Genomic DNA, 26,618 nt, shown 5'->3' with positions numbered 1-26,618 from the left:
GTTGATGTCTCAAATGAGACGACCTAGCCGGTCGGGTCGGGATCGGACTCCGTGTAAGAATACGGTGGTATTATGAATTATGGCATATCGGCACTAAAGATCACCCAACCTAATAACATAAAAATTAACTTGAAAACTTATGTGATCCTTAACTTGATGTTTTAGTATTATTTGAAGCTCTTATTGAATTCTTGATTGTTTCCCCTTGTATTATTTATTCTATTGAGATGGTGTTTAGTTTTACATACTAATACTATTCGACTGTACTAACGTCCCTTTTGCCGGGGGCACTACATCTTTAAATGGATGCAGGTGGTTCTATAACATGCAGTGTTGATCAGCGATAGTGGTACATCCTCTTCCCAGCAGACTTGGTGAGCCCCACTTCATCCCGGGGTCACGTATTGTATCTTTTGTTCATATTACTATCACGTCCCAAGGTATAGTCGGGGCCTTGTTGCCGGCACTATCATAGACTCTTTTGTATCTTTTAGAGTCTCCGTAGACACTATGTGGGTTTGTACATGGGTGCTAGAAAAGTCAAACAGATTATGTTGTATTTTGATCTCTTGTTTTACTCGAATCATAAGAATGTATGTATTTTTGGACTTTAAGATGATGTAACCAATGAGACGATTTAGTATTGTATATATGATCTTCCTACTATCTAATTAATGAAATCATGTCTTCTCTTGATCATGGGTGAGTTGGGTAGAAAGTATCTAACAGGCTTGCTCGATCGGGTTCACTCGGTTGAGTGCCGGTCGCGCTTCCCGAGGTTGGGGCGTGACAAACTTGGTATCAGAGCCTAAGGTTTTAAATTGTCCTAGAATGTCTCGAAGCCGTGTCTAGTAGAGTCCTCCTTATCAGTGTGTTATCGACCACATCTATAAGTTGGAGGCTACTTGGACATTTAGGAATAATACCCTTCTTTGATATTCTGGATCGTGCGATGAAAGTGATAGTGAAATTGTTCCCCCTCTAACTCGTGCATTCCTTTAACTTTCAGTACATGGCACCTAAGAAAAGAGCAAGAACTGGCCAAGGAGCCAATCCCGCCTTAGGAGTGGCAGTTGACCCTTTACTTGGTAAGGCGGGTGAATACCCGAGGGGTGAGCATAATCCCCCGACTGCTACACTGCTTGATTCCACTACACCTGACCAGGCTACAACAGTTCATGCACCTACTGAGGGTGCAGCAATTCCTCCAATTGATATTTCAGTTCCACCACCAGCTCCAGCTTCCGATTCTGGTGTTTTTGATGTTGATCTTAGGGAGCCATCCAGATGCTGACACAGATAGTGGCTTCTCAAGACCGGAGATCAAATGTTGCACCCACTTCTTCTAGCCAACAAGGGGATTCTAGTGGTTCCAGGGTGAACAGGTTTCTTCAGTTGGATCCTCTAGTGTTCACGGGTGCTAATGCCAAGGAGGACCCATAGGACTTCATTGATGAGATGCATAAGTCTCTCCGGGTTATGCGCGCTACTGAGACGGAGGGAGTGGAGTTGGCCGCTTACCGCCTGAAAGGGGTGGCCTATTCTTGGTTTGAGTTGTGGGACGACTCTCGGGACAAGGGGAGCCCTCCATCGAGGTGGAGTGAGTCTGCTGACGCTTTCATGGACCATTTCTTGCCGGCCGAGACTAGGGCAGCTCATGCCGCAGAGTTTGAGAACCTTAAGCAAGGAAGTAAGAGTGTGTGGGAGTATCACATGGAGTTTGTTCGTATGTCCAAATATGCCATTCTCATGTTGCCTGCTATGGAGGCTAAAGTGCGCCGGTTTGTGCAGGGGCTTAGCCCCTTGGTTATCAATAAGGCTGCTACAGCCCCCTTGAATTCAGATATGAACTATGGGAAGATGGTAGCATTTGCTCAAGCTATAGAGAACCGTAAGTTGAAGAACAGAATGGAGCGAGAGGGTACCGGGAAGGCCCGGTCCGCGGGCAACTATAGGGAGTCATTTGGTGGGGGAAGATCAGCTTTTAGGGGAGGGTCATCAGGGCCATCCTGGTCTTTCGCTCAGTCTTCAGCCAGTGCACCGCCAGCAGGGCCCAGTCAGCAGTAGGGGAGTCATTTTAGGCCCAATCAGGGCACTAGGGGACCCCACTAGCAAGGCCGATCAGGAGGGAGATTCCAGCGGGAAGGGAGGCCCACATGCCCTAGGTGTGGGAAGATGCACTTGGGGATCTGCTACATAGACCTACCTATATGTTACGGGTGCGAATTGAGGGGTTATATTCAGAGGGAGTGTCATTCATCCCGCCAGGGTGCGGGAAGGGGCATAGTACATCCATCTAGTTCTGCAGCTGCCACGTCTTCAGCACCCTCTCCAACTTAAGGTACTCCAGCACCAGCGGGGCGTGGTGCAGCTAGGGGTGGTGCGCAGAGTTCAGGAGGACCCAGCCGTTTCTATGCTATGAGTGGTCGCCAGAGTGCAGAGGCTTCTCCATATGTTGTCACAAGTATATTGACTGTCCAATCTCATGATGTATATGCTCTTATTGATCCCGGTTCTACTTTGTCCTATGTTACCCCTTATGTTGCTATGGAATTTGGGATAGAATCGGAACAGCTTCCTGAGTCATTCTCTGTATCTACTTCAGTTGGCGAGACTATTATGGTTGCACGGGTTTATAGGGGTTGTGTTGTCATGGTACATGGTCGGTACACCGTGGCCGATCTCATTGAATTGCTGATGGTAGATTTTGATGTAATTATGGGAATGGATTGGCTTTATTCATGTTTTGACAAACTCGATTGCCGAACTAGAACTGTGAGGTTTGAATTTCCAAATGAGCCAGTTGTTGAGTGGAAGGGGGATAATATAATGCCAAAAGGTAGGTTTATTTCTTACCTTAAGGCCACGAAGATGACTAATAAGGGGTGTATCTATCATTTGGTCCGGGTTACGAACACCAATGCCGAGGCACCTACACTCGAGTCTGTGCCGGTGGTGAATGAATTTCTGGAGGTCTTTCCTGATGAGCTCCCTGGGATTCCGCCAGATAGGGAGATTGATTTTGGGATTGATGTGATGCTAGGCACGCAGCCTATATCTATTCCGCCCTACAGGATGGCACCAGCAGAATTGAAGGAGCTAAAGGAACAATTGAAGGATTTATTAGATAAGGGTTTCATCCGACCGAGTGTGTGACCATGGGGCACACCAGTTCTCTTTGTGAGGAAGAAAGATGGATCACTGAGGATGTGTATTGACTACCGGCAGCTCAACAAAGTCACAATCAAAAAACAAATACCCATTACCAAGAATAGATGAATTGTTTGATTAGTTACAGGGTGCTAGGTACTTCTCCAAAATTGATTTACGGTCCGGGTACCACCAATTGAAGAATAGGGAGCAGGATATTCTGAAAACAACTCTCAGGACCCGGTATGGGCACTTTGAATTTCTGGTAATGTCTTTTGGGCTAACAAATGCCCCGACATATTTCATGGATCTTATGAATCGGGTTTTCAAGCCTTTTCTCGATTCCCTGGTGATAGTGTTCATTGACCATATTCTTGTGTATTCACGAGGTTAAGAGGACCATGCCGATCATCTCAGAGCAGTTTGCAGACTCTTCATCAGCACCAAATGTACGCGAAATTTTCAAAATGTGAATTTTTGCTTGAATCGATCACATTCTTGGGTCATGTTGTCTCCAAAGAAGGAATTAAGGTTGATCCTTAAAAGATTGCAGCGGTGAAGAATTGGCCTAGACCTACAACACCAACCGAGATTCGCAGTTTCTTGGGTATAGCAGGTATTACAGGAAGTTTGGGGAGGGGTTCTCTACTCTTGCCTCTTAGTTGACTAAATTGACTTAGAAGGCAGTTAAGTTCCAATGGTCCAATACTTATGAAAGGAGCTTCGAGGAGTTGAAATCAATATTGACTACGGCGCCGGTGTTGACCCTGCCAGATCGTACAAATGGGTTTGTATTATATTGTGATGCTTCAAGAATCGGGCTTGGGTGTTTGCTAATGCAACATGGAAAGGTTATAGCTTATGCTTCTAGGCAACTCAAGAATCATGAAAATAATTATCCAACACACGACTTAGAACTTGCAGTGGTGGTTTTTGCATTGAAATTTTGGCGTCATTATTTGTATGGGGTCCATGTGGATGTATTCACAGACCACAAGAGTCTTCAATATATTTTCAAATAAAGGGATCTGAATCTAAGGCAGAGAAGATGGTTGAGTTATGCAAGGATTATGACATCGATATCCTATATCACCCGGGGAAAGCCAATGTTGTGGCAGATGCTCTTAGCCAGAAATCTATGGGAAGTTTGGCACACTTGGAGATATGTCAGAGGTCGTTGGCCAGGGAGGTTCACCAGTTAGCTAGTTTGGGAGTTCGTCTTGCGGACTCTAGTGAAGGAGGGGTAATTGTACAGAATATGGCTGAATCATTGCTCGTTGTGGAAGTAAAAGAGAAGCAATACGATGATCCATTGTTGCTACAACTGAAGGAGGGGATTCATAAACATAAAACTATGGCTTTTACTCTTGGCATGGATGACGGTAACACTAAGGTACCAAGGGCGGCTATGTGTTCCAAATGTAGATGGTCTCCGGGAAACAATCATGACCGAGGCTCACACTTCTAGGTATTCTGTGCACCCAGGTTCTACGAAAATGTATCATGATCTCAAGGAAGCCTATTGGTGTAATGGCATGAAAAGGAATGTGGCGGACTTTGTGGCAAGGTATTCGAATTGTCAGCAAGTGAAGGCCGAACACCAACGGCCTTGTGGGTTGGCACAGAACATAGAAATTCCAATGTGGAAGTGGAAAATGATTAATAGGGATTTTGTAGTACGATTACCACGCACTCCGCACAAGTTTGACTCAATTTGGGTGATTGTGGATCAACTCACAAAATTAGCACATTTCTTGCCAGTTAAATCTACTGACACAACGGAATAGTATGCTCAGTTGTATATCAAGGAAATAGCCAGGCTGCATGGCACTCCAATTTCTATCATTTCCGATCGAGGGGCTCAGTTCATGGCAAATATTTGGAAGATGTTTCAGCAACGATTGGGTACTCAGGTGAATCTTAGTACAGCCTTCCATCCACAGACCAACGGGCAAGCAAAGCGGACTATTCAGACGCTTGAGGACATATTGCGTGCTTGTGTTCTTGACTTTAAGGGTAGTTGGGATGATCATTTTCCACTCATAGAGTTTACTTATAATAACAGCTTTCATGCTAGTATTCATATGGCACCATTTGAGGCATTATATGGTAGGAGATGTAGATCTCCCATTGGGTGGTTCGAGATTGGGGAAGCAGAGTTGATAGGGCCAGACATCATGCATCAGGCTATGGAAAAGGTTAAGATCATTAAGGAGCGATTGAAGACTGCTCAGAGTCGTCAGAAGTCCTATTCGGATGTTTGTCGTAGGGATTTGGAGTTCAAAGAAGATGATTGGGTATTCTTGAAAATTTCCCCCATGAAAGGTGTAATGCGATTTGGTAAGAAAGGGAAATTGAGCCCGAGGTATGCCAGACCGTACAGAATCATTCCGAGGATCAGTGAGGTGGCGTACAAGCTTGATCTACCACCTGAGATGTTATTAGTGCACCCGGTGTTTTACGTGTCTATGTCGAAGAAAATAGTTGGAAATCCGACACTCATTGTTCCGGTTGAGGCTATTGAGGTTAATGAGGAATTGACGTATGAAGAGATTCCAGTTTCTATTATTGATCGGCAAGTCTGAAAGTTGAGAAATAAATAAATTGCATCCGTGAAAGTGTTATGGCAAAACCAACAGGTTGAAGAGGCTACTTGGGAAAACGAGGAAGAAATGAAGAAAACGTTTCCTTATTTGTTTGAATAGCCATATATTTATTAAGTTGTGTTCTATGAAAATTCTAAGGGTTAACTTCTACGAATTATGTATCTTTTGTACAGTTGATGTTAAGGGTGTTCTATTTCTGGTAATATATTGCTCATGAGGCCATAGTAGGTGTTGTTATTGTGTTATATTGCATCATTGGATTATGTATATGTTGTTACGGTGTGTTTCTGGGGTTCTCTGGCAGTGGATAGGCCCAGTTACAAGGGAGACTCTAACAAAAGTTTTTGGATATTTAAGGAGTTAGTCAAATTTCGGATTGATGATGTGTGGTATGAAAACTAAGTTGCATAAGATGCTAATAGCGAACCTTGACCCTCATTCGAGGACGAATGATCTTAATTGGGGGAGGATTTAAGGCCCCGTGAAAAGTTTCCTAAAAAAAGGGGGTTATTTGATGCCGGGGCAGGCGTAGAGGTTAATAATAGTAGAAATTCTTCGCGGCTCGGAAGCTCGCTGTGGTTCGGACTTTTTGGATTGAACAGTGCATTGGGGAGTTGAAGGAAAATATTTGGCAGAAGTATGCATTTCTGTGGCCACATAATCACTCTGCGGGCCGCAGAATAGTCGTAGAGAGAGACAGTTTTTCTGCGTTATTTTGATGTCATTTTTGCGACCCATTATGCGACCGCATAACCATTTCACGGGTCGCACTCTTGTCGCACAATCAGCCTTGGAGTTTTGTGGAGGGAGATTTTACGGCGCATTATGCGACCGCAGAATAGGTCTGGGGGCCGCATAGTGACCGCAGACCCGGTCAGTTCCTTTCCAGTTTTGGCACCCAATTTGTGCGGTCGATATGCGGACCGCATATCCATTCTGCGGTCGCATATGCGATCGCAGATCCTGTTCTGAGGCTTCATTTTTAGGGTTTTTAAACCCTGCCCTGTTTTGTTAAAACATATGCCATAGCCCATTTTGAGCATATTTCTGATATTTTAGAGTGAGAGAGAGTTCTTAGAGTGGGGGAGTAACCTTCAACCTAATATCCAACAATTCTTGCTCAATCCTTGAAGATTATCAAGAAAGTCCTCATCTTAAAGGTAAGAATCTATGCCCTAACTCTTAATTTCAAAAATCTACTAAAAGGGGAGTAATTAGCAAGACAATTTTTGGGTGTGGGAGTTGTTTTCTTGCATGCATGTGTTATTAAATAATGTAGGAAGGATGTGAGCTAAAAATGGTAGAGAATTGGTTGATGAATGATGGAATCTTTCGTAAAAGGGCCTTAAAAACCTTAATGCACACCTAGTTCTTGTTAATAAGCTCAAATATGAATTTAATGTCTTGAATGGGAAGCCCTATTGTTGTTGATAATGATAATGATATTTGAATGTGGAAAAGGGAACTGAAACTATGAAATACGGCCAAGTGCCAAGAATGACTTTGTAATCGTTATCACTAGTGCTAATGAATCGAAAGAATATGAAAGAAGTATGATGTGAGATGATTGACCGAAAAAGGTAACGTCTTGGGTGAGACGGCCTAGCCGATCAGGCCGTGATCGGACGCCATGCCGCACACATAGTGGTGACTGTGCTGAAAATGATAATTGAATTTGTGGTTATGGTTGATGTCTCAAATGAGACGACCTAGCCGCTCGGGTCGGGATCGGACTCCGTGTAAGAATACAGTGGTATTATGAATTATGGCATATCGGCACTAAAGATCACCCAACCTAATAACATGAAAATTGACTTGAAAACTTATGTGATCCTTAACTTGATGTTTTAGTATTATTTGAAGCTCTTATTGAATTCTTGACCGTTCCCCCTTGTATTATTCATTCTATTGAGATGGTGTTTAGTTTTACATACTAGTACTATTCGACAGTACTAACGTCCCTTTTGCCGGGGGCGCTGTATTTTTAAATGGATGCAGGTAGTTCTATAGCAGGCAGTGTTGATCAGCGATAGTGATACATCCTCTTCCCAGCAGACTTGGTGAGCCCCACTTCATCTCGGGGTTACGTATTGTATCTTTTGTTCATATTACTATCACATCTCAAGGTATAGCCGGGGCCTTGTTGCCGGCACTATCATAGACTTTTTTATATCTTTTAGAGGCTACATAGACACTATGTGGGTTTGTACATGGGTGCTAGAAAAGTCAAACAGATTATGTTGTATTTTGATATCTTGTTTTACTCGAATCATAAGAATGTGTGTATTTTTGGACTTTAAAGTGATATAACTAATGAGATGATTTAGTATTGTATATATGATCTTCCTGATTTCTAATTAATGAAATCATGTCTTATCTTGATCATGGGTGAGTTGGGTAGAAAGTATCTAACAGGCTTGATCTACCGGGTTTATTCGGTTGAGCGTCGGTCACATTTTCCGAGGTTGGGGCATGACAGTGTCCCTCGGCTCTCTCATAAGGAAAGAATCGGCCCTTAGAAGATCGCCGGTATGCGTCAAAAGCATCCCTAAATTTATCCCAGTTCTTATCTCAGTCCCGTCCCTTGGTTGATGTCGGGAACCCGAGCTGATCATCTTTTATCCTTATCTTAGATTCATAGCGGTTATGGACATCTGGCCATGTGGTCGCTTTGAACTCGAGCAGGCTTTCCTTCAACCTTCGGTAAGCGTCAGAGCTCCTCGTGTTTAAACCCTTAGTGAATGTCTCAGTTGCTCATTCGTGTACTACGGCCGGTAGCAGCATCCTTTATTTCTGGAATCTAATGAAGAATTCTCGCAGCAATTCAAACTCACCCTGTGTGATCCTGGATATGTCCGTCTTCTGGGCTTGGACCTTTCAGGCCCCAGCATGGGCCTTTATAAATGAATCTACGAGCATTTCAAAAGAATCAATTGAGTGTTCGGTTAAAAACGAATATCATGTCAAGGCTCTTTTCGTGAGGGTTTCTCCGAATATTTTCAGTAGAACCGGCTGAATCTCGTGTTGAGCCACGTCGTTCCCTTTCACTACCATTGTATAAGTTGTAATGTGCTCCTGAGGATCTGAAGTCCTATCGTACTTTGGTATGTCTGGCATCTTGAAGCGTTTCGGAATCAATTCCGGTGCTGCACTCGGCTTAAACGGTAACTGGGTGTACTTCTTCAAATCTAGACCCTTTAAAACTGGCGGTGCGCTCGGAATTTGATCCATTCAGGCATGGAACTCCTTCGCTTTCTGATCCATGCACTCGTTCATTTCCCTCATGAATTTCATGAGTTTGGTTTTGAAGAGATCATTACCGTTGTCGTTACCGGATCTGCTACCCGTCTTCCCGGCTCCGTCGAAGTAAACCTCACCCCTCAGAGTGCTATTATCAACTCTTTGAGCCGTTTGATTTGCAGGAGCACCGGGAGGAGCTGGGCCTCTTCCATTTGTGTTGTTGGAAGCGCCTAATAATGCTTGCTTTAGTTCCGTCATGACCTGGTCCTGTCTTGAGAGATGGTCCATGGTGGCCTTTTGCTGCTCTCTCAAGATCCTTACCATTTCCGCAACATACTCGTCCTCAGTGTCATCGGGAGTCATTTCCCGCACATGTCGAGGATACTGTCCGCCATGGACCCGAGTTGCTACGTCCTCCTCATTGCGGGTGTCACTGATTGAATCCTCATGTGGAGGCAGATTTTTGTGCACCTCAACGTTGTGTGCGATGTTGACATCGTTAGCTGTCATTTTTTGATTTTTTGATATGAAACAAGGAATCAAACGAGTTAGTAATAGATGCAAGGATCAACTCAATTACGCAGCTGTCTAAGCCCCATGGTAGGTGCCAAATTATTTATCCGTAAAACGGTACAGTTAAATTTGTTACGTGGTTTATAGACAAGTGAACTGATTTGATCCAAAATGATAAATAAATTAAGTTAGAAAAATAAGACTTAGCATTTAAATCAAAAGAAATGGGAGGCATGGCTCAGGGAGAAATGCTTTCAAGGACAAAAGTAAGAGCCATATCAGACAGAAAGTCAAGTTGTATTATTTAGGTTGAGAATATAGCATAGCATAAGTTTTGCCAGTAATTTCCTCTTCCTGCAATAGTTGTTGAAGTCACTATTTATAGCTATACCTAGAAATCAAGATCGTAGGATCAAGCCCCACCTAAATGACAATAAAGGGGGCCATTGATAAAAGTGTAACGGCAGGCCATGAATGCTATATTTCTCTGCAACGGCTGCCTATTTAATATTGGGAAAATATGTTTCATTAAATGTCATTTGGTGACAAACATTCGTTTCGCTTCTCTTGATTACGTTTTCTTTGGGATCTATCTGATACCAACCGCAGTTGTTGTCCTCGATCTTTAGTTCTTACTTAATTTATCTTCCGTTTGTATTCGCTTCCACCTTTCACGCAATCATTCGATCATTTAATATAAACCAATTTTACCCTATACAGTCTTGTTTTTAACTTAATTTATTTATCAATTTTGATCAATTCAGCTCGCTTGTCTATAATACGTAACAAATTCAACTGTATTGTTTTACGGGTACACATTACCAATGATGTAAAGCTTGGCAGAATTATACATATCAATGTTTCCTTGATTACTATAAAAGAAGTTTCCATCGGCGACTAAATCAATAAAGGATTCTATTAGACACATTCAACAATATCCACGAATTCACATCTATCTTTATATATAGGTTCACGATTAACATACATCTTTATATATAGGATCACGATCGAACATCCATCTTTATAGGGTTAAGATTCAGACATGTGTTTTTATATAAAATATAAAAATATAAAAAGAGTATAGGTCACAATTTATTGAACATTTCATTAGTCATATATATAAGGATTTCAGTTATCTAAAGGTTTAAATTTCTTCTACGCTATTAGTAACATTTTAATTATCAATTTCATTAGCTTATCAGTTAAAACTATTCATATAGATTTATATATAATTACTACGTTAAACTATATGATTATGTAAATATGTTTTATACTACATAAAACTAGAACTTGTTGTGAAACCATCATTTTCAAATGATAAGCCAATAAAGAGAAGCTTTGTTCCGTAAGGGGAATTTACACATAATACAACCGCTTTAAGACTTATTTAAATAAATTACAACTATTTACAAAAAAATTTATAAAATACAATTTATATTATAATTTTTTAACTTTCTAATTAAATTATATACCACTTTAACAGCCCCTAAATATCTCATTTTAAAACTTGAAAATAGGAATTGCCTCGTAAAAATACTCCCACTTAACATAGAATTAGGGATTGCTTTCACTTCAATTTTATCAAATCTTTTATCTCCTTCGTACCAGTCAAGGTGGGTCATTTCTGTGGAGAGCTGTGCAAATGGTGGAGGGTACTACCATTACTCATATTCTGTTGTGTGAGGCTTTGACAGCATTGTCCCAGTTGACATTTATGTTCCAGGTTGCCCGCCTACTGCTGAGGCCCTTCTATACGGAGTTCTTCAACTGCAGAAAAAGATTAATAGACGCAAGGATTTCCTTATATTAACTATGGATATAGTATATTAATAATATATATTAGGTATAAGATACAAATATAAATAATAAATATGATATATTACTGCCAATATATATAGTATATGTGATATATTGCTCCAAATATAAAATATATGTGATGTATACTATGTATACATAATATATGTTGAATATTAATGTACCAAATATAAAATGTATTATTATACACACACATATAAAACAAATAAATGCAAAGTATTCCTACTGTAAGTATACGTTATGGAGAATGAAATTGAAACAATAAAAGTTCCCAAGATGGAGTAAGTACCTATTTTTATGGAGGATATAGCATTGGTCATGAGATAGGAGTAGTGTTTATAGTTGTAACTTAATGTGTTTGTAGTGATAATCACTAATTAATAAATTGAAAAATTTTTAGGGACTAATTAAGGATACTTCTAGAATGGGACTCTCCTTTAATAGGGAATTTACCGTGTTTTTAGAGTATATCTTTTATATATTTGTTGTAGAATTTGTTATTCTAATATTAGTTGTATATTATGAATATTATATAAATCCGTAAGTAATTGTGAAAATTTCCCAGCCCTTATACAAGTGGAAAAAATATTATCAACTAAGGGTAGTAATTCATCTTGCTCAACAGTCCAGCTATCTTTCTATTGACTCGACACTATATCTGTTTACCCGAAAAACGGATAGAGTTGAATTTATATGTAGTTCTAAGAAAATATGATATAACTTGACACAAATCGTAAAGATGAATAGAAATGCCGAATACTGACCGTAAAGGGAAAAGAATAAGCAAAGTTGAAAGGGGGATGATTTAAGAACTAGCAAGATGAATCAATTTATAAAGCTAAAAAGAAATACTCTTCAATATAGGAATGTATGGTATTTGAGTTGCAATGTAAGCAAAAAACTTGCCTTCTACAGAAATGTAGCCATCCTCTTTATAGTGGAGGATCCTACTTTAGATATAATTAAAAATACATAGTGAAAAACCCATGATAAATTAGTTTTTCCCTAATTCCCGCTGAGATTCTCTCCCTTAGTGTTGTTGTAATGGCTCTTGTCTGTGAGCTCGAGCTTGATCGGACTCGGTGTCGGTTGGTATTGGTTTTAGAGCTCGATGCGGATTTGAGCTCGATGCCGACTCGGGGTCTGGTAATGACTCGGGCTCGGTATCGGTTAGCTTTTTCCCTTTAAGCTCGATTCCATAACGTCTCATCATAGTTCGATTCGGATCCGAGATAGATAATGATTTCGAACTCGGTGTATGACCTGTACCTGAAATCCGGGGCTCGTTCGTGCCATCTTCGGAACCCATCTCGATATTATGAAGTCTTCCTTTGGTCCATTATGATCCCATCTCGATCAATCGTTCGAAGACCGAAATCAATTTCGACCGTATACAGATAGTCCCCTCGTTTCTCGGGAAGGATGTGGCGAGAAACGATTTGATTTCCCAATGGATCGATTGGATATGCACTGACATTTGCATCGAGCCCGGCCATGACGTACGTGATAGTTATCCCGTCGGTTTAGTTTATCAAGGCATTTAATGCGTGTCAGACGGTGGTCGGCCATCGCTGATATTGAACCGTCATTGCTTCAATCTATAAATAGCCCTTCCTTTTACCATTTATCACTTTTACATCTTCAATCTCCCAAATTTTCCAAGCTCTTTTTCGTATCTTCTGAGTTCATTCGCAAATCTGTGACTCTTCTCTGCAAAATCCTTCTTCAAAACACCAAATCTTCGTTATCTCCTTCTTTAAATCCAAAAATAGTAAAAACATCAAAAACCGTCCTCCAGACAGAAAAAGCTTCTTCTTCCCAATCTGCCACCGATAAAATACCGGTGGATCCACGGCCTGAGGAGTGCGTTCCCATGGCGTGTGTTCTTACCTCCGATTTTAAGGTCAACAAAGGCTTTTCGGTTCCGGGCCGATGTGAGCCGGTATCGAGGTATATGTGTTCGATAACCGGGGATATCTCGAACAGATAGGAAAAGATTGTAATTGGGGGAACAAAGAAGTGGTAGTCCATTCTCCCAAAGAGGATATTACTACTCATGTGGAAGGTTTTTTAAGTGTGTACACTTACCCTTTCACGTTAGGTCCCCTCGACCCTGTTATCATAGATTTTTGCCGTAAATACCAAATAACCTTAGGCCAAATCCATCCTTCTTTTTGGCGGATCATTATTCTAATCTGTTTCTTTGAGAGCAAAATCGAAGGGATGTCTTTCACCCTCGACCACCTCATTAGATTGTACTGCCCCCACCTCTTTCTAGGCGGGTTAATAAAACTACAGCGCCGGGCTACAAAGGATTTGTTCTCGAGCATAGATGAGGACAAGAATCGAGGTTGGATGGGAAGGTTCGTTCGAGTGAAGTCGGCAGACCTAAAACTGGCCGAGAAGATGCCAATTTCCGAAGAATGGAACATGAAGCGTAAGTGTAACTCGGTTGTTATCTCCCATTGTTTTTCCCCTTCGTTTACTTTCTTACTGATATCCCCCTTTGTGGTGCAGCGGTTCCTTGGATGCCAGGTGCAGTTCCCGGCCTCAAGGACTGGGTACGGGCCCTGACTTCGACTTCTACGTAGGCCGAGCGCTCATGGCGCGATTTGTCAAAGGGCCGATGGGAGGCAAAAAATCATGGTAATCTCCTTTCTCGCATCATTGATAGCTCGAACTGGTTTCCGTACTCAAATCAATTTTCTTGTGTGTAGGTTTGGGCAAGGATGCGGTTTTGAGACCCCTATCCGGCGAGGAGGAAACTTTGGCCCCGGTTCCCAAACCGACGAAGGACAATAAGATAAAAAGGGCCTCTACTTCCGAAAACCCAAAACCGAAGGCTTGTAAGTCGAGGAAAAATACTATCCCTTTAACCTTAGAATCAGTTCGGCGTCTGAGGGATAAAGACGAGGAAGAAGAAAAAGACGATGGGTCCGAACTGGTGGCCCGAGTGAAGAAAACCATCGATGCCCCACAGGCAGCTGGATCGATGGTGGTTTACAAGGCTTCGCCTCAAACTGAGGATATATCGGAGAAAGATTCGGGCAAAGTCCCCGAGCCTTTGGGGATTAACGATATCTCCCATGGTGCCATCCCTGACTCTCTTCGATCTGAAAAGAACTCCCCAAGCGACTCACTTGGGGCAGTAGTAATCGAAGATTCGCTCACTTTCCCTGCTTTTTCCGAAGGGGCGATTCGGCAAGCCCAAGCTTTGGGGACCCTTAAGGTAGATAGATCTCATGAGGGAGATAGCCCTTTTTGTGATTTGTTTACCGGTGTCGAGACGTTGTCGGCACTAGTGATGCATCGGATCTTTTCCTCGGAGTGCAGCAGGCTTTGAATCGGGTAAGCCTTAACTTACTTCGTTGGTAATGCCTTTTTACTTGTTTTTCTTTTCTAACTTCGTTTCTTTTTTCTTTGCAGGCCGCAGTAGTTCATCGAGAAGCATGTTCTCGATCTAGAACCGAGTTGCGTAGATACAATGCCGACCTTCAATGGGTCATGGAGGAAAGGAACGCTCTTAAACTCCCCTTAGGGCAAAGGGGAGAGTAAATCAAAGACCTCCGAGCTAAGTTGGCCAAGGCTCACCAAGATCAGACCGATCTGTCCGAGCAGGTAATGATACTTTAAAAAGCCTATGGGCTTGATACCGAAACGATGGCTAATATTTCGGTCTCACAACTGCAGCAAAAAATTGAGATGATCGGGAAACTCCGTGAGGAGGTCGATGTGGCAAAAGCGGAGTCCTTGAAGTGGAAAGAAGGTATGGACCGCTTTGCTGCAGAGAGAGAGGTTGCTCGAGCCCAATTATCATCGGCCGAAAATCAACTTCAAAGTATGAAGGAGAAAATCTCAGTTTAGGCAAGAATAATAGAGGAGCTCGAGGCTCGGTTAACCTCTGAACTTTCCAAGGTCGAATCTGACACCGAAAAGGCAAAGGCCAATGCAGATGCGTTCGTGGCCGTCTATCGGGATGATGCTGAAGATGCTCAGGTACAAGCAAGAGAAGCAGGCGAGACTGCCAAAACTCGAGCATATTGGGTTGCTGAACTTTCTAAGTGCCGATCTCGGAGGGAGACCCTCGAGCAGATCCATGCTCTAGGTTTTGACCTCACTAAAGAGATAAAAAGGGATAAAGAGCTCGAAGCCGATGCTGAAGCCTTGGCTTTCGATGATGACGATGATGATGATGATGACGATGATGGGATCAAGAGTGGGTCCGAGAGTGGGGAGAAGCCCGATGGAGAAGAGACCGCTCCCAGAGATAACCAAGAAACTTAGCCCTTAGTTTCTATTTCGGATGTTGCAAACAATCATGTAAACAATCTTGTGTATATATATATAAATTTCTTTTCTTTTCCCGTCTTGCCTCTGTTTTATTTTCTGCCTTGAGAAGATTTTGTTTCATTCATGCCTTATGAAGGTTTTCATAAGGCTTTAGGCAATTTGATCGAATTTGGACCTTGTAGCCTTTATAACCGAGTGAGTGCTTGCTCAAACTTGAAATAAGGTAGCATGTAGGCTTGGTAGTCGAGTGAGTGATTTGAACTCGAAGTATTGTAGCCCGTAGGCTTTAATGGTCGAGTGAGTGCTTGCTCGAACTCGAAATAAGAGTAGCACATAGGCTTAGTAGTCGAGTGAGTGATTCGAACTCGAAGTAATGTAGCCCGTAGGATTTTATTGTCAAGTGAGTGCTTGCTCGAACTCAAAATAAGAGTAGCCTATAGGCTTAGTAGTCGAGTGAGTGATTCGAACTGGAAGTAATGTAGCCCGTAGGCTTTAATGGTCGAGTGAGTGCTTGCTCGAACTCGAAATAAGAGTAGCCCATAGGCTTAGTAGTCGAGTGAGTGATTCGAACTCAAAGTAACATAGCACGTAGGCTTAGTAGTCGAGTGATTGATTCGAACTCGAAGTAATGTAGCCCGTAGGCTTTAATGTTCGAGCGAGTGCTTGCTCGAACTCGAAATAAGAGTAGCCCGTAGGCTTTAATGGTCGAGCGAATGATTAGAACTCGAAGTAATGTAGCCCGTAGGCTTAGTATTTGAGTTAGTGATTTGAACTCGAAGTAATGTAGCGTGTGGGCTTTAATGGTCGAGTGAGTGCTTGATCGAACTCGAAATAAGAGTAGCACGTAGGCTTAGTAGTCGAGCGAATGATTCGAACTCGAAGTAATATAGCACGTAGGCTTAATGATCGAGTGAGTGATTCGAACTCGAAGTAATGTAGCCCGTAGGCTTAATGGTCGAGTGAGTGCTTGCTCAAACTCGAAAAAGGTAGCCCGTAGGCTTTGTTGATATTCGGTTGGCAGTCCCCGATTTAAGGGGTAGTGGTCGGCCCTTAAGCCTATTTGAATCATGAAGCAGAACAAAATTTTCAAAATGTGAGTTATCGGTAAAGAGGTCATTATACATGTGTTCGTATTTTGTGCCAGGACTCAAGCAAAACTATGTGGGCATGGTTCGTTTTGACCATTTGGCCCTTACTTTTTCCCTATCGAGACCCTGTTTGACATGACTTTGGTATGAAATAACTTTCTAGTATCGAACTCAATTTATTCGATAGTAAAGCCCCCCAGTATTCGAGGTTGATTATAAAGAAGCCTTGGATACTATTAAATTGTCCTCAGGTAACACATAGTTGTTGTCTCGTTAAAAAACTTGCCGGAAAAACCCGGTTTGGATAAAAGCCGATCCAAGAGAAAAAGAGTGCAATGCGTACTTTAAAACCTTAGGTCTCAATGCCTTTAGTCGAACTCCTGCAATGAGTTAGCGTCGAATATATATAGACGAAAGAAGGGAGAAAATCGTACCTTAACAATAATATCGTTTGAGGAGTGATATGTTCCAGTTGTTTGGTAATGGTTCACCATCCATCATTCCGAGTTTATAAGACCCTCCTCCAACTATATCGAGGACTTGATAGGGTCCTTCCCAATTCGGGCCAAGCTTCCCTTCATTAGGATCTCGAGTGTTGGCGGTGACTTTCCTTAGGACTAACTTCCCGATCCTGAAGTGGCGGAGGTTGGTTCTTCTATTGTAGTACCTTTCGATTTGTTGCTTTTGTGCAGCCATTCGAACAAGTGCCGCTTCTCATTTTTTATCTAATAATTCGAGGCTAGTACTCATAGCCTCGTGGTTTGATTCCTCCGATGTATGTCGAAACCTTGCGTTGGGATCTCCGACTTCGACTGGAATTAACACTTCGGAACCATATACTAAGGAAACGGAGTTGCCCCCGTATTGGACTTCGATGTTGTTCTATATGCCCAAAGGACTTCGGGCAGAATTTCTCTCCATTTCACTTTAGCTTCATTCAACCTTTTCTTCAGGTTTTGGATGATAGTCTTGTTTATGGATTCGGCCTATCCGTTCCTACTGGGGTGATATAGTGTTGACAATATCCTTTTTATTTAATGATTTTCGAGAAATTTTGTCACTTTACTGCCGATACATTGCTTACCATTGTCGCATACTATTTCTGCGGGTATCCCAAATCGACACACGATGTGATCCCAGATGAAGTCTATAACCTCTTTTTCTCTCACTTTCTCGAACGCCTGTGCTTCAACCCATTTAGAGAAATAGTCAGTCATAAACAAAATGAATTTAGCTTTACTTGGGGCCGATGGTAGAGGGCCGGAGATATCCATCCCCCATTTCATGAATGGCCATGGGAATATGACTGAATGAAGTCGTTCTCCGGGCTGATGGATCATCGGTGCAAACCTTTGGCATTTATCCCATTTTCAAACAAACTCCTTAGTTTCTTTTTCCATGATATCCCAGTAGTATCCTGCTCTAATGATTTTGTGAATTAGTGATTCGACGCCGGAGTGGTTCACATAAGTGCCTTCATGTACCTCTCGTAAAATATAATCGGTGTCTCCTGGTCCTAAATATACTGCCAATGGTCCATCGAATGTCATTCTATATAATGTTCCATCTTCGGCCAACAGGAATCGAGCAGCTTTGGTTTGTAGGGCCCTCGATTCTTTAGGGTTCGATAGGAGTTTTCCATTCTTTAAGTATTCAATATACTTATTCCTCCAATCCCAAGTTAAGCTTGTAGAATTTATCTCGGCATGACCTTCCTCGATTACGGATCCCGAGAGTTGAACGACAGTCCCCGAGTCGATCTCATCTTCCTCAACCAATGACCCCAAACTTGCGAGTGCGTCGGCCTCACTGTTTTGTTCTCGAGGCACATGTTATAAAGTCCATTCCTTGAAACGGTGCAAAGTTACCTGTAATTTGTCCAAATACCTTTGCATCCTATCTTCTCGAACTTCGAAGGTTTTGTTTACTTGGTTCACCACTAGTAGAGAGTCACATTTGGCTTCAATTATTTCTGCTCCCAAGCTTCTAGCTAGTTCGAGACCTGTAATCATGGCCTCGTACTCGGCCTCATTGTTAGTCAACCTAGAAGTTTTGATAGATTTCCTAATAATGCCACACGTGGGGGGTTTCAAAACGATGCCAAGTCGGGACCCATTCACATTTGAAGCACCATATGTGAAGAGGGTTCAAACCCCCGATGATGTACCCGATTTTATCAAGAGTTCTTTTTCAACTTCGGGTACGAGGGTTGGCGTGAAATCGGCCACGAAGTCCGCTAAAATTTGAGACTTAATGGTTGTACGGGGTTGATATTCGATATCGTACCCACTAAGTTCGACAGTCCATTTGTCCAATCGGCCCGATAGTTCGGGCTTGTGCAAAATATTACGAAGTGGGTAGGTGGTTAACACGCATATGGGGTGACATTGAAAGTATGGTCCTAACTTTCTAGAGGCGCTTATCAGTGCAAGTGCCAATTTCTCTAAGTGTGGATATCTAGTTTCTGCTTCTCCTAAAGTTCGACTTACATAATAAATAGGAAATTACGTACCTTGCTCTTCTCGAATTAGTACGCCACTCACAGCGGTTTCCGATACCGCCAAGTATAAGTAAAGTTTCTCATCTGCCTTCGGTATGTGAAGCAGTGGTGGGCTCGACAAGTATCGCTTCAATTCTTCTAATGCCTATTGGCACTTCGGTGTCCAGGCGAAATCATTTTCTTTTTGAGTAGAGAGAAGAATCTATGACTTCAATTCGACGACCTCGAAATGAATCGGCCTAAGGAGGCTATCCGTCCGGATAGCTTTTGCACAGCTTTTACACTATCCACGACGGCGATGTCTTCGATGGCCTTGATCTTATCGGGCTTGATCTCGATTCCCCTATTCGATACCATGAAGCGGAGGAACTTGCCCGAACCAACCCCGAAAGCACATTTCTCGCGGTTGAGCTTCATGTTATATTTCCTTAAAATCTTGAACGTCTCCTGCAAATGAGTCAAATGGTCCTCTGCGCGCAGGGACTTAACTAGCATGCCATCAATATAAACATCCATTGACTTACCTATTTGTTCTTCGAATATTTTATTTACTAGGCGTTGGTAAGTAGCTCCTGCATTTTTTAGCCCGAAGGGCATTACATTATAACAATACATTCCATACTTGGTGATAAATGAAGTTTTTTCTCGGTCCCCCGGGTTCATTTGAATTTGATTGTACCCGGAACAGGCATCGAGAAAAGTAAGGATCTCGTGGTCGGTCGTGGCATCGATCATGCGATCGATGTTAGGCAGTGGAAAAGAATCTTTAGGGCAAGCCTTGTTTAAATCCTTATAATCTACACACATTCTAAGTTTGTTCCCTTTTTTAGGGACTACAACTACATTGGCTAACCATTTAGGATATTTTACTTCCCGAATCGACCATATTTTGAGAAGTTTAGTTACCTCGTCCTTTACGAATGTGTGCTTTACCTCGGACTGAGGTCTTCTTTTTTGTTTCACCGGTTTGAACCTAAGGTCCAGCTCAGCCGGTGCGTTGTTATCAATGGTGGGATCTCTGTCATGTCTAAATGGGACCAAGCAAAACAATCTATGTTATTGATAAGAAATTGAATAAGTTTTTTCCTGAGTTCGGGGGTCAATCCCGTCCCCAGGTATACCTTACTCTCGGGAAGATGCCTGATCAATATAACCTGTTCCAGCTCTTCGACCGTCGATTTGGTGGCGTCAGAATCTTCGGGGATGATAAAAGTTCGAGGGGTTAGAAAATCCTCCTCCTCTTCTTCTATTTCCTGCTTCCCCGATTCGGTCGAGGATGGAGGCTGTGATTGCTATTTAACTTATCGTTTACCTTTTATGCTTGACCTTTTCGAGGTTCATAGTGTTGATATTGGCGTTACCTCATCGACCGCAAATATTTCCTTCGCAGCATGCTGCTCCCCATACACTGTGTTTACACCATCCGTCGTCGGGAATTTAATTACTTGGTGGAGAGTCGAAGGTACCGCCCTCATATTATGGATCCAAGGCCTTCCGAGTAAGGCATTGTACCTCATGTCGCCCTCGATTACGTGGAACTTAGTATTTTGGATAGTCCCAGCCACGTTTACCGGTAGAATAATCTCCCCTTTAGTTGTTTCACTGACCATGTTGAAGTTGTTTAAGACCCGATCTGCGGGCACGACTTTATTTTGCAGACCGAGATGCTCCACGACCCTCGATCGGATGATATTTGTAAATCTACCTAGATCCACTAAAACACGCTTAACCTAAACTTTATTTAATAAGATAGAAATTACCAGAGCATCGTTGTGGGGCTGAGAGATGCCTTCGGCTTTTTTGTTGTTGAATGATAAAGTGTCTTCGAGCACATAATCTCGGGTTTGGTTTTCTCTATTGATCGGTATCTTTGTGCGTTTAAGTATGGGTTCCTGTGGAGTGTCGACCCCACCGATGATCATATGAATGATATGTTGAGGTTCCTCATGTTCATTTTTTTTAGTGGCGTCTCTCTCTCTCTGAAATGGTTCTTGGCTCGATCGATGAGGAACTCTCGAAGGTGGCCCTTATTGAATAGACGGTCTACCTCCTCCCTTAATTGTCTGCAATCCTCGGTCTTATGGCCATGTGTGCCATGATATTTGCACATTGAATTTGGGTCTCTTTGGGAAGGATCGGTTTGCATGGGTCTGGGACACCTAGTATTCTTGATCCTTCCGATTGCCGATACAATGCCCGATGCATCGATGCTAAAGTTAAATTCTGATAATCGAGGTGCCTCTATAGGATCGGCATATTTGTCGAAACCACTTTTGCTCATAAGTCCCCGAGAATTTTGTCCTTGATCACTTCTTCGATTGTTCCGGGCAGAATTGCGTCCCGAACCATTGTTCCTTCGATTTGTGGTGTATGGTTGATATCGGTCTCTGTTCGACCTTGGCTCTCCATCGATGTCCTTCTGGTTTTTAATAACTGACCTGTTTGGATGTACTGATCCGAAAGGAGCTCCTAATTGGTCGTCTTCGAACCTAATTTTTGACTAATATCGATTGTGCACATCTACCCAAGTTACAGCTGGATATTCGATCAACTTTTGTTTCAGCCGACGTGATGTTATCGAACTTCGCTCGTTCAACTCTTTGGTGAAAGCTTGAACGGCCCAATCGTCTGTGACCGGTGGCAACTCCATGCGTTCCATTTGAAATCGGGACACGAATTCCCTCAGCATTTCATTATCCCTTTGTTTTACTTTAAAAAGGTCTGATTTCCTTGTTGCGACTTTTATGGCACCGGCGTGTGCATTTACGAAAGAATCTGCTAGTATGGCAAATGAGTCGATGGAATTCGGTGGCAGATTGTGATACCAAATCATTGCTCCCTTCGAGAGGGTCTCTCCGAATTTTTTCAACAACACAGATTCGATTTCGTTATCTTCTAAATCGTTACCCTTGATGGTGTGTTCGTTGCGGTCGGTAGTTCCATTATATTTGGAAATCTCGAGCATACGGAAATTTTTCGGGATTGGTTTTGGGGCTGCACTCGAGGGAAAAAGCTTTTGCACGAATTTTTTGGAATCCAACCCTTTTATCATTGGTGGTGCCCCCGGGATCTGATCGACCCTGGAGTTATATGTTTCTACTTTTTTATCGTTTGCTTCGATCCGCTTTGTGAGCTCCTCGAGTATCTTAGCAATTTCGGGAGTAGTCCCCGATTCTTGCTCATTTGACCTTACTATGGCTGGCTCTGTTCTGTGGGCAATTTCTCGAGGTGGACTGGGCTCTGGCCTGCTTGGTACCTGGGTTTGGCTCTGCAACTGAGCTATCGCTACCTGTTGGGCTTGCAGCATTTCAAAAATCATACGCAAGCTAACTCCGTTTTCCTCAACGTTATGGGTGTCTCGAGCTGCAGATCGAGTATCGCCATGAACGTTATTTTCAGGTTCAGAACGTTGGTTTGCCTCAAGGGCTACATGTGAATCAACGTCTAGTGGTACTTCGATCCGAGCTTCAAGTACTCTGACTCGAGCTTCCACGACATCGATAAGCGGTCTTCCGGCCCTGGGCGTCAAGTTGTTGGTTTCATCTTGAAGACCGGCTTCGTTATCGATAGGTAAAGCCATTAATCGAGGGTTTGCCATTGCTAATCCGAAGTCAAATACACTTTCAAAAGACAAGTGTATAGTGGTGTGTGTTTGTATATTTGTGTCAAATAACCACTGTTATCCTTAGCCCCACGGTGGGCACCAAACTGTTTATCCGAAAAACGGATAGAGTTGAATTTACATGTAGTTCTAAGGATATGTGATATAACTTGACACAAATCGTAAAGATAAATAGAAATACCGAATATTGACTGTAAAGGGTAAAAAATAAGCAAAGTTGAAAGGGGGATGATTTAAGAACTCACCAAGATGAATCAATCTATGAAGCTAAAAAGAAATACTCTTCAATATAGGAATGTATGTTATTTGAGTTGCAATGTAAGCAAAAAACTTGCCCTTTACAGAAATGTAGTCATCCTCTTTATAGTGGAGGATCCTACTTTAGATATAATTAAAAATACATAGTGGGGAACCCATGATAAATCAGCTTTTTCCTAATTCCCACCGATTCAAACCCAGGATACTCAGCTTTTGTATTTCTATTTCTGCCCAGCTAACTGCCCAATTCTCATTCTTTTACATTTAAAAATTACAAGTAACTTATATTTACAAAATTATTTTAGGTAATCAATTTAAATTAAACTAAACTAAAATATTAATTATTTTTTATTGAATCAATGTAGAATTAAAAATCTTATAATAATCAGCTCCTTTATGTGTTAATATATTTAAGATTAGTGCTTAAAAGCTACTTTTTCAGCTAATCCAAACGGGCTCTTAACAAGCTGAAAGCCACAAATTGGGATGACCAACTTATGAATTTTGGCTAATTTCGGCTTATAAGCATATGACTTATAAGCACCTTGGGTGTTTACCAAATGCGTAGATACATCAAAATATGCTTTCTAAGCTAGTTTGACAAACTTATAAGCTTGGTCAAACACCCTCGTGGTTAACAAAAATACTTGTAAAAAGTTAATTACCTATTTGACTGAAAAAATATATTCCATCTTTAATAATTAGTTACTTATTGACCAAATTTGCTTAGATTTGGGGAATATCACTCGTTTAGATGTTAATTCACACCAGTGACATGTACACCTATCACATGGAAAGAAATAATGGTAATAAGTTTAATTGTACCTTCTTGCTTTGATCTCAAAATGGTATGAAATAATTAATGGTAATATAATAAAACTGGGAATAAGTTTTAGTTGTACCTTCTTTCTTTGATCTAAAATGGTAAGTAACTAATGGAATCTTTTTTGGAAATAAACTAATGGTAATATAATAAAAATGGTAAGTAATTCTAGTTGTATCTTCTTTCTTTGATCTCAAAATGGTAAGTTATTATTGGTAACAGAATAAATCTGGTAATATTTTTAATTCCACCTTCTTGCTTTGATGTCAATATGCTAAGTAACCAATGGCAATAGAATAAAACTGGTAGTGTAATGACCCAGAGAGCTGCCTTCGCTTTTGGCGTTCCTTAGTAAATCTCCGGAAGTTTTAATTGTAGCTTCTTGCTTTGATCCTCAAATGGGATTTAGTCCGGTATTTGACCTCCAAAATAAATTATTTTAAATAATGCATTTAATTGAGGTAAGTGTGGTTTTTCTTCCACAAAATTGCTCAACCATTAGATGTCGTTTAAATACTCAAATGTCTTCCCTTACCCACGGTTTCAACACTCCTTTCAGTTATCCCAATCTTGAAGTCTTGCCTTTAAACTGAAAAGGGTCTATCTTCCTCACAAATCAAAATGTTTTTACCTCTCTTCCTTTTCTTTTCTCTAGGGTTTCTTTCCTTTTCTTTCTTGTCTTTCTCAATCAAACTCCATCTCAAATCCAGAAGATCTACTCCCATATATGGCCCCTCTTCTTATCCCATCCTTGGTTGTCTTATCTCATTCTATAAAAACCGCCATCAGCTGTTAGATTGGTACACTGATCTCTTGTCCGAGTCACCTACACAAACCATTCTAGTTCAGCGCTTCGGCGCCCCTCGAACCATTGTCACAGCCAACGCGGACAACGTAGAACATATTCTCAAGACAAACTTCACCAACTATCCAAAAGGTAAGCCCTTTACTGAAATTTTAGGGGATTTTCTTGGGGTCGGGATCTTCAACGTGGATGGCGAAATGTGGAACACGCAGCGTAAATTGGCGAGCCACGAGTTCAGCACCAAATCCCTGAGGGAATTCGTGGTCAAGACGCTTGAGGAAGAAGTCGAAACGAGGCTAATTCCTTTGCTGGAAACAGCTGCTGAAAGCGGCAGAGTTTTGGACTTGCAAGACGTGTTGAGACGTTTTGCATTCGACACTATTTGCAAGGTCTCACTTGGCATCGACCTACATTTTTTGGATGTTTCTCAGCCTGTGCCACCTCTTGTTGAGGCGTTTGACAACGCGTCACAGGCTTGCGCCATGCGCGGCATGGCACCAGTCTATGCTGTATGGAAATTCAAGAGAGCTTTCAAATTAGGATCCGAGAGTAAGTTAAAGGAAAACGTAACACAAATTCATGATTCTATTAACGAGATCATAATCACCAAAAAGCAGAATATCCATGAAAATGGAGGTGAGAGGAATAGTGATCTTCTCTCCAGATTATTATTGGTCGGTCTTGAGGATGAGGTAGTGAGAGATATGGTCATAAGCTTTCTCATGGCAGGGAGGGATACCACCTCTTCAGCCTTGACATGGCTCTTTTGGCTCCTCACAAAACACCGAAATACCGAAATCGAAATACTAGATGAAATCATGTCAATCAAGGCTATGAACTACGACGAATTGAAAGAGATGAAGTATACGCACGCATGTTTGTGTGAATCGATGAGGCTTTATCCGCCGGTGGCGTGGGACTCCAAGCATGCAGTTAAGGATGACATTTTGCCTAACGGTACTCGGGTTTACAAAGGCAATAGGGTTACTTATTTCCAGTATGGGATGGGTAGAATGGAGGAGTTATGGGGAAAGGATAGACTTGAATTTAAACCTGAAAGATGGATTGATCAAAATGGGGAGTTGAAAACAGTGAGTCCCTATAAGTTCCCAGTGTTTCAAGCAGGTCCAAGGGTGTGTTTAGGGAAAGAGATGGCTTTCATTCAGATGAAGTATGTCTTGGCTGCAGTGCTCAAACGGTTTGAGATTAAACCTGTTAATGTCGACAAGCCAATATTTGTCCCTCTTTTAACTGCTTATATGGCTGGAGGTCTCAATGTGAGAATTTGTAATCGTGCCAATGCTTGAAATGAAAAGTAATAAGTCATACGGTTGTGATCCCTTGGTAAAATCAAATCCAATATTCGTATAACATAGTTTTTTTTATTAGTCAGTTTAAATAGAATTCTATATTTAAAGATAATTTAATTTTAAAATTTTCAGTTTACATTCATATGCTTTTATAATCAAAGAAATTTCATGGCATGTTTAAAATTAAAAGTTTCAAACGTTGTTTTTACAACACGTGTGTGTACGGGTAAAATCGGGGGTAATTTCTACCCTGATTCTCCGATGAGAAAACGGAAGAAGGGCACGGATGCACGAGATTGTGATCGAGGATAGAAATCCTTTGTATCGAGATCCATGAAAAGTGAACGATGTGCTCATTATCGGGTAGGATAAAGAGACGTGCCCCGGGCCCAGAACGAGTTCTAAGACCTCGGAAAATACGGTAGACGGTTGCACACGACAGATAGAGGGCAGTGATATTCGCACCTAACCGGATATCACGGCACGGATCTCGCTCGGTGTCGGTTATGGATCAGTAATTAACGAAAAATGAAGATTTTTTACCTTTTTTAGACTTATACTAGGGATGAAACTCTCCTACTATTTAAAGGGGAAGTTT

At 41.8% G+C, this 26,618-nt stretch overlaps 2 protein-coding genes across 2 annotated transcripts; both read left to right on the top strand.

The window, feature by feature from the left end:
• Positions 1–1,458: 1,458 nt before the first annotated feature.
• Positions 1,459–5,855, top strand: LOC138899837 (uncharacterized). Its single transcript, XM_070186534.1, has 4 exons — positions 1,459–1,891; positions 2,564–2,712; positions 4,175–4,543; positions 5,790–5,855. Exons 1-4 carry the CDS (start codon positions 1,459–1,461, stop codon positions 5,853–5,855), a joined length of 1,017 nt encoding a protein of 338 aa, XP_070042635.1.
• An 18,631-nt stretch (positions 5,856–24,486) lies between these two features.
• LOC104096380 (cytochrome P450 94B3-like) lies at positions 24,487–26,017 on the top strand. The gene has a single exon (XM_009602742.4). The coding sequence runs from the start codon at positions 24,527–24,529 to the stop codon at positions 26,015–26,017; it is 1,491 nt and encodes a 496-aa protein (XP_009601037.1). The 5' UTR covers positions 24,487–24,526.
• The last annotated feature ends 601 nt before the right edge of the window (positions 26,018–26,618 follow it).

This window comes from Nicotiana tomentosiformis, chromosome 10 (assembly GCF_000390325.3).
Source record: "Nicotiana tomentosiformis chromosome 10, ASM39032v3, whole genome shotgun sequence".
Taxonomy (NCBI): Eukaryota; Viridiplantae; Streptophyta; class Magnoliopsida; order Solanales; family Solanaceae; genus Nicotiana; species Nicotiana tomentosiformis.
This window is presented reverse-complemented; position numbering and strand designations above follow the sequence as displayed.

Coding starts and splice junctions, on each gene's coding strand:
- LOC104096380 (XM_009602742.4), top strand. CDS start 24,527: ATGTTTTTACCTCTCTTCCTTTTCTTTTCTCTAGGGTTTCTTTCCTTT.
- LOC138899837 (XM_070186534.1), top strand. CDS start 1,459: ATGCATAAGTCTCTCCGGGTTATGCGCGCTACTGAGACGGAGGGAGTG. Junction 2,713..4,174: donor TGCTGATGGTAGATTTTGAT/GTAATTATGGGA, acceptor TTTCAAATAAAG/GGATCTGAATCTAAGGCAGA. Junction 4,544..5,789: donor TGGATGACGGTAACACTAAG/GTACCAAGGGCG, acceptor CAAAACCAACAG/GTTGAAGAGGCTACTTGGGA.